The sequence below is a fragment of the Labrus bergylta genome, chromosome 10 (genome assembly GCF_963930695.1).
Source record: "Labrus bergylta chromosome 10, fLabBer1.1, whole genome shotgun sequence".
Taxonomy (NCBI): domain Eukaryota; kingdom Metazoa; phylum Chordata; class Actinopteri; order Labriformes; family Labridae; genus Labrus; species Labrus bergylta.
The window spans coordinates 24,884,583-24,902,199 of record NC_089204.1 but is presented as its reverse complement, the minus strand read 5'-3'; the positions used below and the strand labels follow the sequence as shown (position 1 = coordinate 24,902,199).

General features: G+C 40.2%; 1 protein-coding gene and 1 long non-coding RNA gene across 2 annotated transcripts; one reads left to right on the top strand and one right to left on the bottom strand.

The window, feature by feature from the left end:
* Positions 1–9,352: 9,352 nt before the first annotated feature.
* Positions 9,353–13,033, top strand: LOC136180398 (uncharacterized). The gene is made up of 2 exons (XR_010667077.1): positions 9,353–9,785; positions 11,688–13,033. It is a non-coding gene; the product is annotated as an uncharacterized lncRNA (long non-coding RNA).
* npm3 (nucleophosmin/nucleoplasmin, 3) lies at positions 12,435–16,138 on the bottom strand. The gene is made up of 5 exons (XM_020642961.3): positions 15,959–16,138; positions 15,664–15,749; positions 15,409–15,528; positions 13,968–14,061; positions 12,435–13,155 (listed from the first exon to the last, which is right to left on the bottom strand). Exons 1-5 carry the CDS (start codon positions 16,029–16,031, stop codon positions 13,043–13,045), a joined length of 486 nt encoding a protein of 161 aa, XP_020498617.1. The 5' UTR covers positions 16,032–16,138; the 3' UTR covers positions 12,435–13,042.
* Positions 16,139–17,617: the final 1,479 nt, after the last annotated feature.

The following is a 17,617-nucleotide window of genomic DNA, read 5'->3' as shown; positions in this document are numbered from 1 at the left end:
TTCAAATTCAAGAGGGTGAAAATTTGTGATATCCTTTCCAAAGGACCCGTCCCCCTTAAGCATCGAACACATGAGGAGGAGGAGGAGCTGAGGTTTAGTTACTGTGTGGCATGAATCTGACATTTATTTTGTGTGTGTGTGTGTGTATAAGCCTATTAGCATTCCCCTTGAGCTGGTTCCTTGTGTGTGTGTGTGTGTTATTAATAAAACATGCAGCAGATATCCTGAAGGAGGCCATACCATTAATTTAATCCATATGAGTGATTGCATTTAAAGCTGCATGTTTCTTTTTTTTTTTTTAATCAACCAAGCTGCCTTAGAGGGTCAAACCTTCAACGACAGGGATCGAGTTGTGAGAGAAGTTCTAGCTCCAACATTACAAAAGAATATTTGAGGTCAGTACTTGTTTCAGGAGCTCTAATGCTAATTTGATTTATAAGCGTGTTAATTTATCTGAAAAATGCCAAGGGGCTTCACAGGACAAAAGAAGAAGAAGACAGAAACTGGCAAAAAATAAAAGCTTAACACTCAAACCAATCTGAATAAACTGTAAATAAACTCGTTGGCTTAATTAAGTTTAACTTTTTTTTTACTTAAGACAAAGGAATAAAAGATTACTCACTTTATAGATCTGCTGTAAATCATTTTTAGAGTTGTCGTCTCTCAACTGGAAGGTTGAGGGTTCGATCCCCAGCTCCTGGCCTATCTTCCTGCAGCATGTCCGATGTGTCCTTGGGCAAGACACTTAACCCCGAATTACTCCCGCTTCTTCATCGGCGGCGTATGAATGTGAATGAAAGGATTAGTTACACCTGATGGTCTCACTACAACCACCGCCATCAGTGTGTGAATAGGTGTGACCTGCGGTGTAAAAACACTTTGAGTAGTCAGAAGACTAGAAAAGCACTAAAAAAGTTCAAGTCCATTTACCATTTCTGGGGCCTCTGCAGCCAGCCTCAAGTTGACCCTAGCTGAACTGATATTGCACTTCCTCATTGGCTTATTTTGTTCAGTATCAAAGGTTGCCGCTTGGGTGAGATATGACAATAACCTTATTACTCAATTACTCAACTGATGTCAAACCACAAAATGAAACAAATGATAGCTGAACAAAAGGTATCAATTTGAAAGAGTAAACACATTTGCAGTCACTATTTCTGCAAGGAACGGGAGAACAAAGTCTAGCTTGATAAGAAAATCGACCTGCAAACAGGCTACACCTAACAACACACATTAAGATGTATTTAAATGTTTCTGTCTTTTATTTAAAACTTTTTTGCAAGGTGCTTAACCATAGAGCAAAGGTGAAGATTTGAGGTATGACAAGAACGCAACATAACGCCGTCAAATCCTAAAGTAACATCATACCAAAAAAAAACAGAAAACCAAAGTACAAAAACAACATTTTGACCCCCAGTGCAATCTTAAGCAACAGCCCTACCATCAATTCTACTTTTATGAATATTTTACATTTCAAGTTTTTCTTTACATAGTTAGATGAGAATTCTACTTTATATTGATCACTGAAGTCGCAGTGGGAGGTGCTAGTTTATTAGAGTGCATTCAAATGAAAGGTGTTCCTGATATTACTGATAGAATCACTTCCTTGGTGACATCAACAAAAACTGAAAATGCAGAAGCTTTTTTAAAAGTTGAATGTATAGATCGTTAAAGTGGACTGCATCATATTGCACATTTGGTGGTAATGTTATGGCTGATCTGTGTAGGACACCATATAAGAATTGCATACATACAGTTTATAAGATTGAACAAGAACTGGACTAAACACAACCCTCAAGTTGTAACAGACATGACCCAAAGGCAACATTTGAATGTTCCTGTACTTCAGATCTTTACAGTATAATAAGATCATCATCAGCTGTTAATCTCTTAATTGACAGAAACCCTGCAGGTAAAAAAAAAAGAAAAAAAGGTGTGTATCTTTCTGTGTTTGGTTTGTGGAGCCTCATGTGCGGGTCTGGTGCAAGTCCAGTCCTGTTGTATGAGCGAATGTGTGCTCAGGTGTCAGCGCACAATCCGTCGGTTTCTGCGTGTTTCCTCATATATGTGCAAAAGTAGGCTCTCTGAGTGTGTGTGCGTGTTCAGTGAGGTTACATGTAGGGTAAGAGGTGATGCACGCAACAGCTGTCCTCTGTTGTGGCAGGTGTGATGGAGCTGTATATGTATGAGTACAACACGCCCCATGCCTGCAACAGGACATGGGGCCGTCCTGTGTGTGTGTTGGGTAAGGGTGCGTGTGTGTGTGTGTGTGTTTTCAATGCATGGGGAACTGTCAGCTGTTTTGCAGCTGTTGTTTGTGTGCTTTAGACACTGGCTGCGGTTCTGTTAGAGTTACAGTGAGCAATATTTCTCTCTGTTTCCCTATGCAGATTCTCCTGCTCAGCATTTTTCATATTATTTATTTATTTTATGTATCAAATGTTTATTTATATAGGGAAAAATATGTAGCATGTAAACAGTGACAGAAAGAAAGAAAAAACACACATTATAATATTCAAAGTATGGTACAATAAAACATCAGACATAGGGAGCACCAGACTACATGAGTGAGCCCTCTTCAAACATTGTGTCATTACGTTTGAAATAATCCCAGTTTGAGTCGTACAGGTCAGATTTTCCACGTTTTGATCCCATGAGCATGAAAAGCTGTACGACAAAGTGAAGCTATCTCAGAGCACATTTAGGTTTTGATGAAATGTGCTGTAACAGATGTTTGCATCCTCACATGTCGGTAATAACTCTGCAACATTTGCATCATGGCCTCAAACCGACTACAGCTCACGCAGACAGAGGAGGTCTATTAGAAAAGAGACGACTATTGTGTTTCAAAGAGGGCTTTTTTTAATTTGGGGCCTGTGGGCAAAATCAGGCCCTTAAATCATGCATGAAAAAATCTTTAAAAGATGAAATATTTCTTCCAATAAGAAATATTATCTCTTATGCTTGTAGAGAGTTAATGTCAGTTCATTATCAAGTATACTGCATGATTATTAAAAGATTATAATTAGGCAATTAAAGCTCCGGTTAGGAGTTTAAGATGGTTATGAAACTGAAATTAATATTGATTAATTTGAGAAAACGTATTATTTCTATTTAATTACTGTAAAGTCTGCCGCTAGTTATAGGAGTAAGAAAAGACAAGTAACAGCACACTCCAGAAACAGTCTTTGTTTCAGTTTCCACAACTAAGAGTTACCATAAATTATACCATTAACTGTTTAAGGTCACGTATTAAAACTCAACTTTCAACCAGTTTAAAGTCTCAGAGCTCCCCAAAACATGTCTGTGAAGTTTCTTGTAAATCCACTCTTATCCTGTATTTCTCATGCCTATAAACCCCTCTATTTCAGCCCTGCCCAGAACAGGCTGTTTCTGTGTCTGTAGCTTTAAATATGTAAATGAGCTGTGTCTGACCACGCCCCCTCTCTGGAAGGGAATTTGGCTTGGCCTTTCTTACTCCCTGCCCTGTTTTTTTTAACAGTGGAAAGGCAAACTCAATGAGCAGAACAAACAACTAGCTGTGGGAGTGTCACCCACCTGGGGGAGGGGTTACTGCCCTTTGTGATGTCACAAAGGGAAAATCTCAAAACGGCCTGTTTGAGCACACATTTTCTGAAAAGCGGAGCAGGCAGAAGTAGGAGAGGATGGACTTCTCAATTGGGGGGGTGGTGTCAAATATAGGGTGGTGTTTAATTTAAGCTTTTAATAACTTAAGCCTTCATTTGAAGAGAGAAAAGATGCATTGAAGTACGTCATTGAAGAATGACTCCTTTAACGTCTCACGCTGAGGATGTATAGCAGCTGAAGGGTATTCGAGGGTGGATTTTTCCACTGTCACTCAGGCCTTTGATGGATACTATTGACATAGTCCCGATACATTTGCACAGCTTATAGCTTACATAACCGTCCTGTGGGTGCAGCGCTGACATGGCAGTATTAAGTATTATAGTCTTTGTGGAACATATGTGGTGTTTAGTGCTGTATAGGACGCACACAGAGAACTCTTAGTAACAGTGACAGGATCGTATACAGCATTCAGAGCGGCTGTTCATCACTCATGCAGGATGCTAACCTTCATCTGATAAGGCCTTTGAAATCTGTGCCAAAACTCAGATCCAGGAGAGCCGCACACACACACGACAGACACACATCAAAGACACACAGCCTTGGCCAATGTTTATTGATCCTCAGGTTTATTTTTGCTCATGGAAACCATCGGAACATAATCCAGTTGTCTGTTTCAGCTGAGAGAAAATAAGCAACATTATAACAATGTGTATGAGTGAAAAAAAAGCAAAGACAGGTGTGTTAGTGTAATATGTGACATGAGTTTTAGAGGTGTTTCAGAGTCATTTAGGGGGAAATCAGCTGTTCCGGTTTTTGAGCAAGAACACAAAGTGACATGCGTCAGCTGCTTCTGAGTACACCAGAGAGCGAATGTGAGTGTCCTGGGTGGAAGTTTATTAAAGGGAGTTTCTAATGCTTTTCAGTTCCTTCGATCCACCCTCCCTTCCCTCGTTCTCATCCATTCGCCCTCTTTCCTCATCACTTCCTTTTCAACATGGCGTATGCCTCTTCCATGTGTCTCTCATTTTCTACGTACAGTCTGGGCCGTAATCAGTTCAGATTTAATGCCTGAGACAGAACCCTCGCTCTAAATCTCCCTTTGCCCGATCTTCTGATCAAATTCCCTGACCAGCCTCAATCTCTCACTTACACCCGTCTTATACACATACAAACATCTGTTTCAATTTAACAAACTAATTCACATTGAATGTTTGAATGAATATTGCTGTGGCATGATCCATGCTACTAAAAACCTTGTCAGATTATGAAAAAGGACGTAATCATAGGCACATCATGTAGGTAGGGCAGTGCAAAGTCAGCAGATTGAGGAAGTAGATAGGCCCACACTTTTGCTCAAATGCATTTGAGCAAGTTTGCTGGCCTATCTGCTGGCCTATCTTTCTCAATATGTCAAATTATGCCCTTAGACTTATTTCAATCTGCAGTCCCCTGCCTGGTTGAAGGCGGCAACATATACACATGTACATAAAACATTTCAAAACAGAGATAGCACAACAACAAGTAGAACTCAAACAACAAAAACATGAACATTTAGTTGACAAAGACACACATTTATAATACAAAAAGGTGGCTAGTCAGAGTGATATGAAGTGCACTAAGTGCTAAAGAGGCAGGAGGTAAAGTGCTAAAGAGATAGTGTACTGCACATCTTCTGTCATTACTGTGTGTTTTATGTGATTTGATGTGTTTTTCAGGGAAAGACAGAAACTGTCTGCTTGGGATGATGAAGGAAGTTCTTTCAGATAGGTATTTATTAACTGGGACGCTGGAGCTAAATGTCCGGTCTTCCCGAGATGTTCTGGGACCAATCAGAAGAAGCACAGATGAAGGGAGTTTTCCACTTGACAACCCCCACTGATGTCCTGGCTCTTACTGACCATCAGCCTACAGTGTTGAGTTGTGGGGGGGCCAATATGGGCCGTGTGGCTCACATAAGCACAGCCTGAGTCTATTGAAGATGGCAATGCTGTTTTGGTTGCGATGGCAACTAACAGCCATAAGGTAGGTTATGTAACTTATTAGTAGGGCATAGGAGCATAACTGGGATGAGGGATAGCTTCACTGAGTGCTCATCCTTTAATGTTTATTTCACATTACCAGATGAAACATTTGCACCACCTTCCACAACCTATGAAGGGGCATCTTTTAAAAGTAGTTCAGCGATGCCTGCATGTGGATAACTTTTAGTTTTTTCTACCTCTGCTTCTCTGGATGTCAAGTTGCTACTGCAAAACCGAAATTGAAAGAAAAATGACAAAGTGTGTAGTAAGAGGAGGAAGGAAGGCCAGGGAAAACCAGTCTGAAATCCCCATTAGCTGTCTTTAAAGAGTTCTGTACAGGCACCAGAAAATCCCTCACCCCCTCTCCTTCAGCTCAGTGCAGTCGTGTTATTTCTCTTTCTGTTTTATTGGTATGTTGAAATGAAACTAACTCTCCAACGTCTCCATTACAGCAACAAATGAACTGACTAGCCATTAATTGTAGTCACTAAATAAACATGTATATGTACTACAGCGGCCTTAAAATGTACCTGAGCTGCTTTGGCACTGAACAAACATCTTTAATATCACTTACTGTTGAACAGTCCCATCTGCTGATGCCACCCTGCACCCGGATAGAGAACTGCAGGACAGGTGCAGACGGGGTGAAAACACACCCCTGACAACCATGTCACGAATGCAGATGGAATCACTCGGCCCGTATGACCAGGAAGTGTTTTGAACTGTGATATGTTGTTAATGAGTGTGTGTGTTTATCACCTAGCACCATTGAAGAGCAGCTGTTCAAAGCATGCGACATGCACTGATGAACTATGAACCTCACTGAATGCATGCATGTCATATCAGGTGAGAAATACAATCTCCTCAGCACGTTTGTGTTTTAAGAGGACACGGGGGGGGGGGGGAGGACGGGGGGGCAGACGCACCACGTGTGTTTCCCTCTATAACTTACACACTATATGAACCAGACCAGTGGTTTCCAAAAGGTCGCAGAGTCGTTTTAAGTGGGTCACGAAAAAAATATATAGTGACAAATAATCTATGAAGCGCTTTTGAAACATGTTTGTTTTGGTCCATCTTTTTGTTCTGTCACACGTTCAAGGTTCAAGCTGCTCAAATCTTTATTGAATAAATCTGATTCCTTCAAAATAAATCCTAAATTTGGGTCATTATTTCTCTTTAAGGAGATGGAGATGACTCCTGAGGCTAAACCAGTGGAGAACCAGTGAACTAGACCAACCGAATGTATGTGTGTTCCACTTACATCTTTTTGCTCATAAACAATACAATTTAAAGATGATTACATATCTGTTTTGTTTGATAATATTTATTGAATGGAGGAAAGTGTAGAGGTTTCAACCAGTAGTGAGCTGTGACTCCTTATCGGCCCTCTGCCTCCCCAGCCAGAAAAAAAAAAAGAAGTAAAATACCAGCCTGTTTGGCTGTTCCCTATACCGCAAAAATACAACTCTAGGCTCAAAACCACAAATAAAGAAGCTATGTCCAGCTTAACCAATGCAACAACATGGAGAGAAAAAGAAAACCATCTCATTTCTTATACAAAATACAAATGAATTACTTCATCACACTAACTGTGCGTTCATTTCATCAGTGCGTTCATTTCATCAGTATAAGGTGACAACAGGCTGTGGTGCTAAAGCGTGAGCTCGCCCAGACAGCGGGGGGGAACATGTCATGAAGTTGATGACATCAAAGTGCGTCCACTTAAATGAAAGATGTGATCGGTCAGTGTTACAGTCATTTGAAATTATTCTCTCATTGAATTACATTCACCAGGCCCTCTGTGATTTTTAAACAGGACCACCAATCACAGAGCTAGAAGTATTACATTTTCTGCCTAGCAACATCAGAGACAATTCTGATAGGATGACAAACTGGCCTCTTTCATGGAATCCTTTAGATGCGGAAACAAACTGAAAAGGCAGGTTTATTTTCACTGAAACATTTTTGTTCATAAGTTGATTATGACGTTATGAATTGATTTCATTTTTTAAACTGATTACTTTTTAAAATATAGACATATAGCTCAAATATTTTAATATTTAGCCTCTCTCTCGAGGCATAAAGGGCCCTGACTGTTCCCTTAGATCCCCTATGATTCACTTTTTGACTAAATAAACATAGTATTTAAATGTATTTCTAGATGTTTTGTTTGTTTCTACATAGCATACATAGGACTACCTAAAGTTAACGCACAGATGTTACAGATGCTGATCCTACTAAAAGTCAACAAAGCAAGAATTGAAACTGAAGACATTTTGATTAATTCATATAAATGTAAAGAGCTGTAAGAGAGAAAGATTAACTTAAAACCTTAAAAACATTTTCTTTATGAATGCAGTGGTTAAATGTGTCTTCTGCCTCCTTACCTTTTAGATTTGAGGAAGAAGACTTTTAGCAGCTGTCTCTTGTTGTATCCGCCCCCAGTCTCCCCCTGCTCGCTGTAATGTTTTGGCAATGCTGCACTATTCTCTCATTTTCCCCTGCCGACAGTTTTTATGTTGACTAATGAGACACAAATGAGTGACTCAGCCAAATTTATGATGAGCGTACTTGTGATAAGGATGAACTTTGATTCTGTTGAAGTTACACTTAATTACTCCCACTGCACTTTATGGTACTTTTCCATTCTGTATTGAAACCCAACCTACCCAAAAACTAAAACATCTCTCATCCATGTACTGTTTAATCATCTGTAATACATCCATAAAGTCAGCAGTTTGAAGGACTCCCCTAATGTGTTGAAGGTTATGATAAATGGACTTGAGCTTGTATCGTGCTTTTCTAGTCTTCTGATTACTCAAGGTGCTTTTACACCGCAGGTCACATATACTGATGGCAGAGGCTGCTACGTAAAGCGACTATCAGAAGTAACTAATTCATACAGCAGCGGGAGCAATTAAAAGTTATGTGTCTTGCCCAAAGACACATCGGAAATGTTGCTGCAGGAGCTGGGGATCGAACCCCCTAACATTCTGGTTGAGAGATGACCGGCTCTACCACTTTGCATTGTGTCTTGGAGCACTGACCATTTCTGATTGTTGGAGTACAGGTGTGGCTTTTCTCATGTAAGCGAACTAGTTTGACCTCATTTTAACAACAATGGGCTGCAAGAACCTTTTAGTCCCTAGAAAATAAGTTCCTGGAACTCAAAGTACCGTGTGCTTGAAGTGGAAATGTGTCTTTTGGTGCATATTTAGTCAAAGAGAGCAAGGTATGTGCAATGTGAAAGAAAGCAGATTAGGAATGTTAACATAGAAGAAGAAGAAGAAGAAGATATACTTTATTAATCCCGCGAGGGGAAATTCTATTTTACATGCTTGTTGAACATGCTACACACATTAGCCTGAAATATACACACATGCGCAAACAGAATCATATGGACAGGCACTAATGGAGAGATGTCAGAGTGAGGGGGCTGCCCACAGCGAGCACTCCTGAGCTGGTGGGGGGGGGTTTGGTGCCTTGCTTAAGGGCACATCTGCATTGCTCAGGAAGTAAACTGGCACCTCTCCAGCTACTAGACCAAATTTCTAAACTTGGTTCCCACCAGGACTTGAACTAGTTATCCTCCGGTTCCCAACCCAATCCCCACAGACTGAGCTACTGCCATATGATGTAGGATGAGCTCTTCAGATGAAACATTATATTTGGCATTGAGTGATCTCTCATTTTAAGTAACATTTCTTTGAACATGCACGTCTTCGTTATCTGCTAGATTGTTGTTACTCATGCTGCAGACACCAGAGCTGCTCTGGACACGGCTTTAACCTCTACTCAGAGGTGAGGATTTAATGCAGCACACAGATGCTGCACCATAAAACTCTCATACCCAATAAAACAGGTGTAAAGGTTCACAAAACTCCCACTCAGCCTTCAGCGGTTGGATGTAGTTTATGAGTCAGAAAATAAGAAGCAGCAGCACCTGCTCTGAGTCAAGGTGACATTAACTAGTAGGAGGATTGCTGCACATTGTGCTGAAGTTATTCCTAGTCTTGTTGCTTACCTACCTGGCATCGCCTTACTCGCCCAGAGAGGAAGAGAGTGAGTAGAGAGAGAGAGAGAGAGAAAGAAAAACAGATGGCGTCAGTGTCTCAATGAGAGTAAACACCTGGGATGATCAAGGTTGCCAACACAGGCCTATGGGTTGAAAAGGTAATCGGATCAGATTACAGCTATCGGATATATAAAATCTTAATAATGGGATTTTCAAATGAAAAAAAAGTGAATCTCAAATTGGATTAGATCAGCTAATCCAGGTAAAACCTCATGTGTACAAACTGTTAAGTAGGATCAGGATACCTCTGATCCTAATAATTGGGTCACCCTGAGACGAGTTGAAAGGTAGATTCAGGTTGGAATAAGGGAATTAAATTAAATTCATTAAAATGTATAGTGATGCTGTGACATTGTAGAGTAACTCATGGGTAACTCATGACGTGACGATACGTTAAAGGTGGTACATGATGATGATAATATTACGATACTGCGGTTCTCTAATATTTAATATATTTTAAGACGATCATATAATGACACATTACAATATCTGATTCACTGAAGAACAGTTTAACTCATTAAAATATAAAGTACTGGATTAATGTATTTATCAACTGTAACTTGGTGTCAGTTTCACCTCTTATCACGCTTCATCTTTTAACTTCTTGTCGTCCAGCTGTAGTCGTCTCCTCCTTTTATCCTGTTGGAAACTTCTTTGGCTAATTAACTTACGTTACAATACCCTCATTCATGTCTCAAGCAACCACATGAGAAGTCACATAATGGGGACATGGTGAGTAAAAATCTGCAGGGGAATCTGTTTAGAGCGCCAAACTTTTTGTAAAAGTAAAGTTTTGATGTTTGTCAGAGGTGGAAAGTAATGAAATACATTTACGAGCCTTGCTGTAATTGAGTTTTTTTTTGTGTACTTCGTTTTTTAAATCTGTAATTATACTCTTACTTAAAAAATCAAAACACATCCGTTACTGAGTAAAAAGATGTAGGCCTAAATAAAAAAACAAAGAAAAGAATGACACATTAGACCTCCCTCAGGGTGTCATTTTTTTAATGGACTTTAATTTGTATAGATTTTCCTTTAATTAAAAACATCTAATTTGATATTTAAATCCTCTAGTCCTTTTTGCACTACACAGGAGAGATCCGTTGTTTAAAAAAAGTAACTAAGTAACTTTTACTTAAAATACATTTTAAACAAGATACGTTTTCTTTTACTTGAGTACATTTTTAAACGGGTCATTTTTTTTTTCAGCAAAGTAAAATTACTTTTACTTGAGTAGAATATTTGAGGAATCTTTCCACCTCTGATATTTGGCACCAATGATTCGATAATTGTGTCACACCAGTCAGGATGATGACATATTATAGTATCAAGATATTTTTCCCCATGCCCAGTAGATACATTAGATAAGTGGCAAATAAAATAAATAGTTTTGTCTCCACAGAAGAATCCAACAGAGCGCTGTTATCAAGCATGAAATGTTTAATTTAAAGCTTCTGTAAGGATCTTTATTTTGTGTCTTTCCTTTTAACAAGGCGTTGTGTCTTATATTAAAAGTAGGTTGTAACATTTTTTATTTTAATTTAACCTTTTTTTAACCCATTGAGATCCAGATCTCTTTCACAAGGGTGACCTGGCCAAGAGGGCAGCAGCACACGTCATAATAAACATTACATAATAATTAATATACCTTATTGCACAATAAGACCAGAATGAGACGCCCTGCTGTGTATATATTTTGTATTTCCATTGGGTCTGTGTCAAGTCTATTGCTGTGTGTCCCTGGTCGATTCTTTCTATGTGATTGTTTTTATTTCATGGATCAAACAATGAACATTTTACATAGTTTTTGTTCGTTCTGGTTAAATTAACGGTTTTGTGTCCCCCTAAATAAAAACCACTTGATCCCTTTAGGAGCTTTGTTAAATCACATGTGATGATCTTGACCTGGATAACATCCTGATCCAGCTGCCTCATAATGCAAATCAATCATTTCAGCTTCATCTGATTAAACCCTTGTTCTCTTCTCTCCTCATCAACAGAAAGATGCTAAAAACGACATTACACAGGTGGTCATTTCTCACGTTACCATGGCAGCACCTGGCATGACTTGGTTGTTGTGACAAAAGCGCTGGTGGAGTTACCCTCATATGGACATCTGCTTCTCAGACACGACGTGGTTTATTCAGCATTTCCTACCTTGACTTCTTCCCCGCTTGGTCATGGTTGTGCTGCTCGTCATGATGCGGAGACAGGACAGGTTTGATTATGTGCAGGGGAGCTGTCAGTGTGTAGAAGTGCAGTTTCCTCTTTGAGAAGTAGCTCTAATAAAACAGATTGAAACAGCTGACATCTGCACATGAACCATTTACACCCCCCTATACAGTGACTTTCTGCTTACAGCTTCCCTACTGAGATCATGTTTGTACAATTGTATCATTGTGCATATGTATCACACCTGATGCAGTAAAATAAGACAAAAGCCTGACAAACTAAACACAGCTATTCCTGGTGCCAACATCAAATAAGAGGTAAGACAAACACAGAGTAAAGAGTCTTCAAACGATGTGAGAACGAGGACAAGGATGGAGGAGCCTGTTTGGGTAAGGCTTTATGTTCTACCTCCAGCTAGTACACCATATTCTAGAGAGTGAAAAGAAACATTGTGAGAAAGAGGACAGGGAAGGTCGAGCCAGGGGGAGGGGCCTGTCCCAGGCTGGAGCTCGCCCCCTCCGGGTTATGCTGTAAACACTACACACTAAAATCACAAGAAAAGAGGACTAAATAAATGACTCTTTAACTTTCTTTAATTCACATGAAGAGTAAAAGTCAACACAAGCAAGTGCTTCCTTGATGCTTTCCACTGTAAAGTACAAAATCTTCACATTCATGACACATCACATAGAAAAACAGTATTTTGAAAGGACATACAACTGGAGGTTTGAATACTCTAATGCACCGAGTACATTTAATGAGCCGTGGGTATGAAATTAATCTGAATGCACCTTTAAGTTGGAATCATAGACGACACACATAGACTCTAACACTCACACACTTTTTTGGGGGGGATGACATCATCAAACAGCTCATGAACCCACGGGTGGTTAAAGACATTTTTTCCATCACTGGTGCACATAAAAGTGTTGACTGTATCAGATACAGAATAAATCGCTGGGTGGCACTGAATAGCAAAAACCGTTCTTAAAGTGAAAGTCTTCACAGCAGTGAAATAAACTGCTGAGTGACCGTGAGAAAAACGGACGAGTGAAGAGGCGACAATTTCAGCGTTTAACGTCTCCGTCTGGTACAAAAAAATCCTCCCTCATATTTCTTAAAGGAAACGAATGCAGCTGTTCCTGGAAGCCATCGGGAGGGGGGGGGGGGGGGGCTCTCCAAACTACTGCCTCAGCTTCTTCTTCGCTGGTTTAATAGGAGTGATCTCTTCGTGATCGTCCTCATCAAAATCATCTTCATCGTCCTCAGACAGGTCGGACTCCTCCGGCTGGGAGGCTGCAGGAGAACAGAAGACAATGAACAATCTCAGCCTCATGTTGGATCTTTATACATGCTCATGAAGACAGAGAGGGAGCGTTTGATTTAAACCGACCTCTCAGTTGACCTCACGCACAGGAAGTTGGACGCAGCGTCAAACGCTCGTTACAACAAATGCGGAGGGCAAAAGAAGGGGTCTAATCCTGACCATGCAGCTTTCTCTGCAGAATTGTCAATTTGCATTTCACAGATTTTTTAAATTGAAATAAATATTAAAGAGGGCAAAGGTCTTGTGCTTTTTTAAAGGAAGAAATCTGACTTACCTTTACTATGTAGCTGGCTTAAATTCAAAAGAAACTTTATAAAGACTCTGAATGTTTGAAAACCTCATGAATTCATTTTTCACAGATTGTAGCCGAGTTATTCTGACACCATGTGGGAGAGCACTGACCTGCGTCTAGATGATGGACTTAAGCAATAATTGTATCAGCACATTTCAAAGCAACATCATTTCCTGTTATAGTTAAGAACCAAGCCCTGAGACCTACTGGTTTTTGACGCCAGTCTTCATTTTGTTTTCTTTATGACTCGTGTTCTGATCACAAAACTGAGGCATGAAACGGGTCAGAATCAAGTTCCATCCACCAACGATATTTAGTCAAAGAAATGGCACTCACTGAGCAAATGTTGCAAAAAAAAAAGTGAATATTAGATTTGTCCAAAAGATGTTGTAAAAGTAAAAACTATTTAATTCCTCAATCTAGCTGCATCTTTGCTCCAACACATGCAAAGCAGTTTAATGTGGTTTGGTGAAGAAGAACTCGACTGACCTATGAGGTGTAGCCCGCTGACAGTTACTGGTCCTGTCCCAGCCTTGAGCCTGATGGTCACTGGGGCTTTCAGTTCAAACTCTCCCAGACTCACCTGAGGAGGAGAAGAAGTAAAAACTTTGGTAAAATGAGAAGACTGATTAAACCTCTTGATTGAAAGGAAAAGTCAAATCTGCAGGATCTAACACGTACTCACAGTATAAAGTAAAAGTAAAAGAAGCCGTCTGATGAACCGCTCTCTTAAATGTGTCTTTGCAAATTTCCCTAAAATGCATTAGAGCAAATAAAATGAACCTGCTTTGAAGATTTAAGGACTAAAAAATACAGATATGAGTGTGATAAATAAATTACTTAAGTAAAGAGTTACCTAAAAACATTTCAATAATAAGAATTTGTGCGCCCTGCCTCCGGTTACATCTCTACTCGTTTTGGAAATACAGAACTACAGGGGGCTTCATGACTGAGCATGAAGAGACGGCTCATCCACCCTGAGTCATCAACTCACCCCGACCCCTACCCTCATCTCCTCATTCCTCGACCCCTACCCTCATCTCTTCATCCCTCAACCCCTACCCTCATCTCCTCATTCCTCGACCCCTACCCCCTTCTCTTCATCCCTCAACCCCTACCCTCATCTCCTCATTCCTCGACCCCTACCCCCTTCTCTTCATCCCTCAACCAGTACCCTCATCTCCTCATTCCTCAACCCCTACCCTCATCTCCTCATTCCTCAATCCCTACCATCATCTCCTCATCCCTCGACCCCTACCGTCATCTCCTCATTCCTCGACCCCTACCATCATCTCCTCATTCCTCGACCCCTACCCACATCTCCTCATTCCTCGACCCCTACCATCATCTCCTCATTCTTCGACCCCTACCCTCATCTCCTCGACCCCTACCGTCATCTCCTCATTCTTCGACCCCTACCATCATCTCCTCATTCCTCGACCCCTACCCTCATCTCCTCATTCTTCGACCCCTACCCTCATCTCCTCGACCCCTACCGTCATCTCCTCGACCCCTACCCTCATCTCCTCATTCTTCGACCCCTACCATCATCTCCTCATTCCTCGACCCCTACCCTCATCTCCTCATTCCTCGACCCCTACCCTCATCTCCTCATTCTTCGACCCCTACCATCATCTCCTCATTCCTCGACCCCTACCCTCATCTCCTCATTCCTCGACCCCCTACTCTCATCCCTTCTTCCTGCAACCCCCACCCCTTTCTCCTCATTCCTCCACCCCTACCCTCATCTCCTCATCCCCTACCTTCATCTCCTCCACCCCTACCCTCATCTCCTCATCCCCTACCCTCATCTCCTCATTCACCATTTCAATCCATGTTAGTCATCTAATGTAACAGCTTCTCTAAATCAGCGTCTGTGGCTTCGTGGTGTTTGTTAGTGAAGCTGCATTAAATCAAAGTTTCACTGTACCATGGGCAGACAGCTGATGTGAAGGTTGGCGATGGGCACTGAGATGTTCTTTCCTTGGTGGTTCAGGGCTGTAACCTCCACGACGTTACTCTCCTCCTTGGCTCCCTCTCCCAAACAAATCTGCAGGAATCACAATCAGTGAAAGAGAGAAAAACACAACTAGGAGTAGATTTAAATACTGAGCTACACGCTTTACAAGTTAGTCCTGCTCCAAACTGTTTGGAATGACACAAACTGTGTTGTAAATGTTCATACTGTTCTCAGCTCGAGGAAGTGCTCCAGGTCCTCCTCTTCATCCCCCTGGAAAGTGAAGAAAGGGACTTTTGAAGACAGCTCTTGGCCTAGAGGACACAACACAAACAATCCACATACATATTAATTTAGTTAATTTAATGTGAGTCAGTGCACTGGATGATTATTTTAATAACAAATAGCCTACATCTTGATTTTTAGAAATGTAAAAGCAGGTTCTCGGTGGGAACATCACAGAGGAGAACCCACGTGTGGACCTTCACAGCATCATTGTTTTCACTCTTTAAATGTTTCTTACTGAACAGGAAGCTCTCCAGTTTGGATTGTCCGGCCGGTCCGATGTCGGAGGAGTCGTCGTCGTTGAAAGACATTTCGTTGAAACTTTGAAATTGCTGTTAAATTGTCACACTTTGAAACCTAACGAGTCAGCCGCGAAAAATATCATGCACGGTCGCAAACTATGAGCATGCCTGACACGTCACTACTGTGCGACGGTAGCTAGGTGATGTGTTTGTTGCCTCCTCCATAAACCATCATGAGTTATCCTTTCATTCAGTAACCAGTGAAAGTAATATAAATATTCATTTAATTAATTACTCTGAAGAACGGAAAAATATTAAAACTGTTTTAGTGTGTTTAAAATATATTTAAAAAAAATAGAATTTCAACTCCCCCCACTAAATTAAAAGGGACATATTATAAAAAAATAAAAAATAAAAAATAAAAATAAAAATAAAAATAAAAATAAAAATAAAAATAAAAATAAAAATAAAAATAAAAATAAATAAATAAAATAAATATATTTTTACAGTGTTCATGAACATATATTTGGGTAGCCTCTAGGTCTACCGACCCACAAAATGTGAAATACACCCATCCAGTCCTTTGTCTGTGGTCTGTTTAAGTCTTAAAACACAGAGAAAAATGCTCCATTCCAAATTTGCTCTCTTTGTGATGTCACAGTGGTTAAAAAAATCCCCCCCATACATCTTTTTTTTAATTATTATTATTATTTGTGAAAATGTTTCATATTTCACTAAAATTCCAAATGTGGGTTGTGTGAATTAATTTATTATTTCATTGCTTGTTCTTTGATTTCTTGTCTCATGTTATCTCGTTATCGGTGTGCATTAGTCGCTAAGTCATCTTACAGTTTTTTCCAATTGCTAAAACACAATTTTGCAAACTAGGCTGGTTTTATCAAAACCACACACACCCAAACTGCAAAATACCTCATATATCCTGCAAAATGAAGCACTGCAACCAAAACTACATATAGCATTATCAAAATCAAACTTTTGCACCAAATGGCACACACTTCATTCATATTACCAGATTTATGTCTAACCAACCACACACTGTTGGGCATAATGAAAAGCACTCTCATCTTTAGTATGCTTTGTCATAATACTAACATAGTTTGAATTGTAGAAAATTCTCCAGATTGTTCACATGCACAGAAATATTTGCAGATACACACACATGCTGTTGAAACATTTTTTTTATTTTTCACAAACAAGTCAGTGCTACATATACCAGTACAATAAAACAGCTCAAGTTGGGCTGATCTCTGTCCAGCCTCTCGCATTGTCAGCCCATGGTTGATGACATGATCAACTAAGGTTGCTCTGATTTCATTTGAAAGTTGTCGTCTTCTTTGGCCATGAACTCCTCTACCAGCTCTACCCCGACCTCTCACCCTCCCTCTTCCTCTTCCTCTCTGTGCAACGTCTTCCATTGTTGTTGTAAAAAAAAAAGGTGCTCACTTCCTGATTGAAGTGATAACAATTAACCATTGAGGAGTTTGGCCAGGTGGCACATATATTGGCCAATTAGCTCATGTAGTGTCATTTTGAATGGCAGTGTTTTGAAATAGCAAACATGTGACTTTATGTCAGATTGTCGTGTCTTATACAGAGATCCATGTTTGGTGCATTTAAAAAGTGCCATTTTGAAT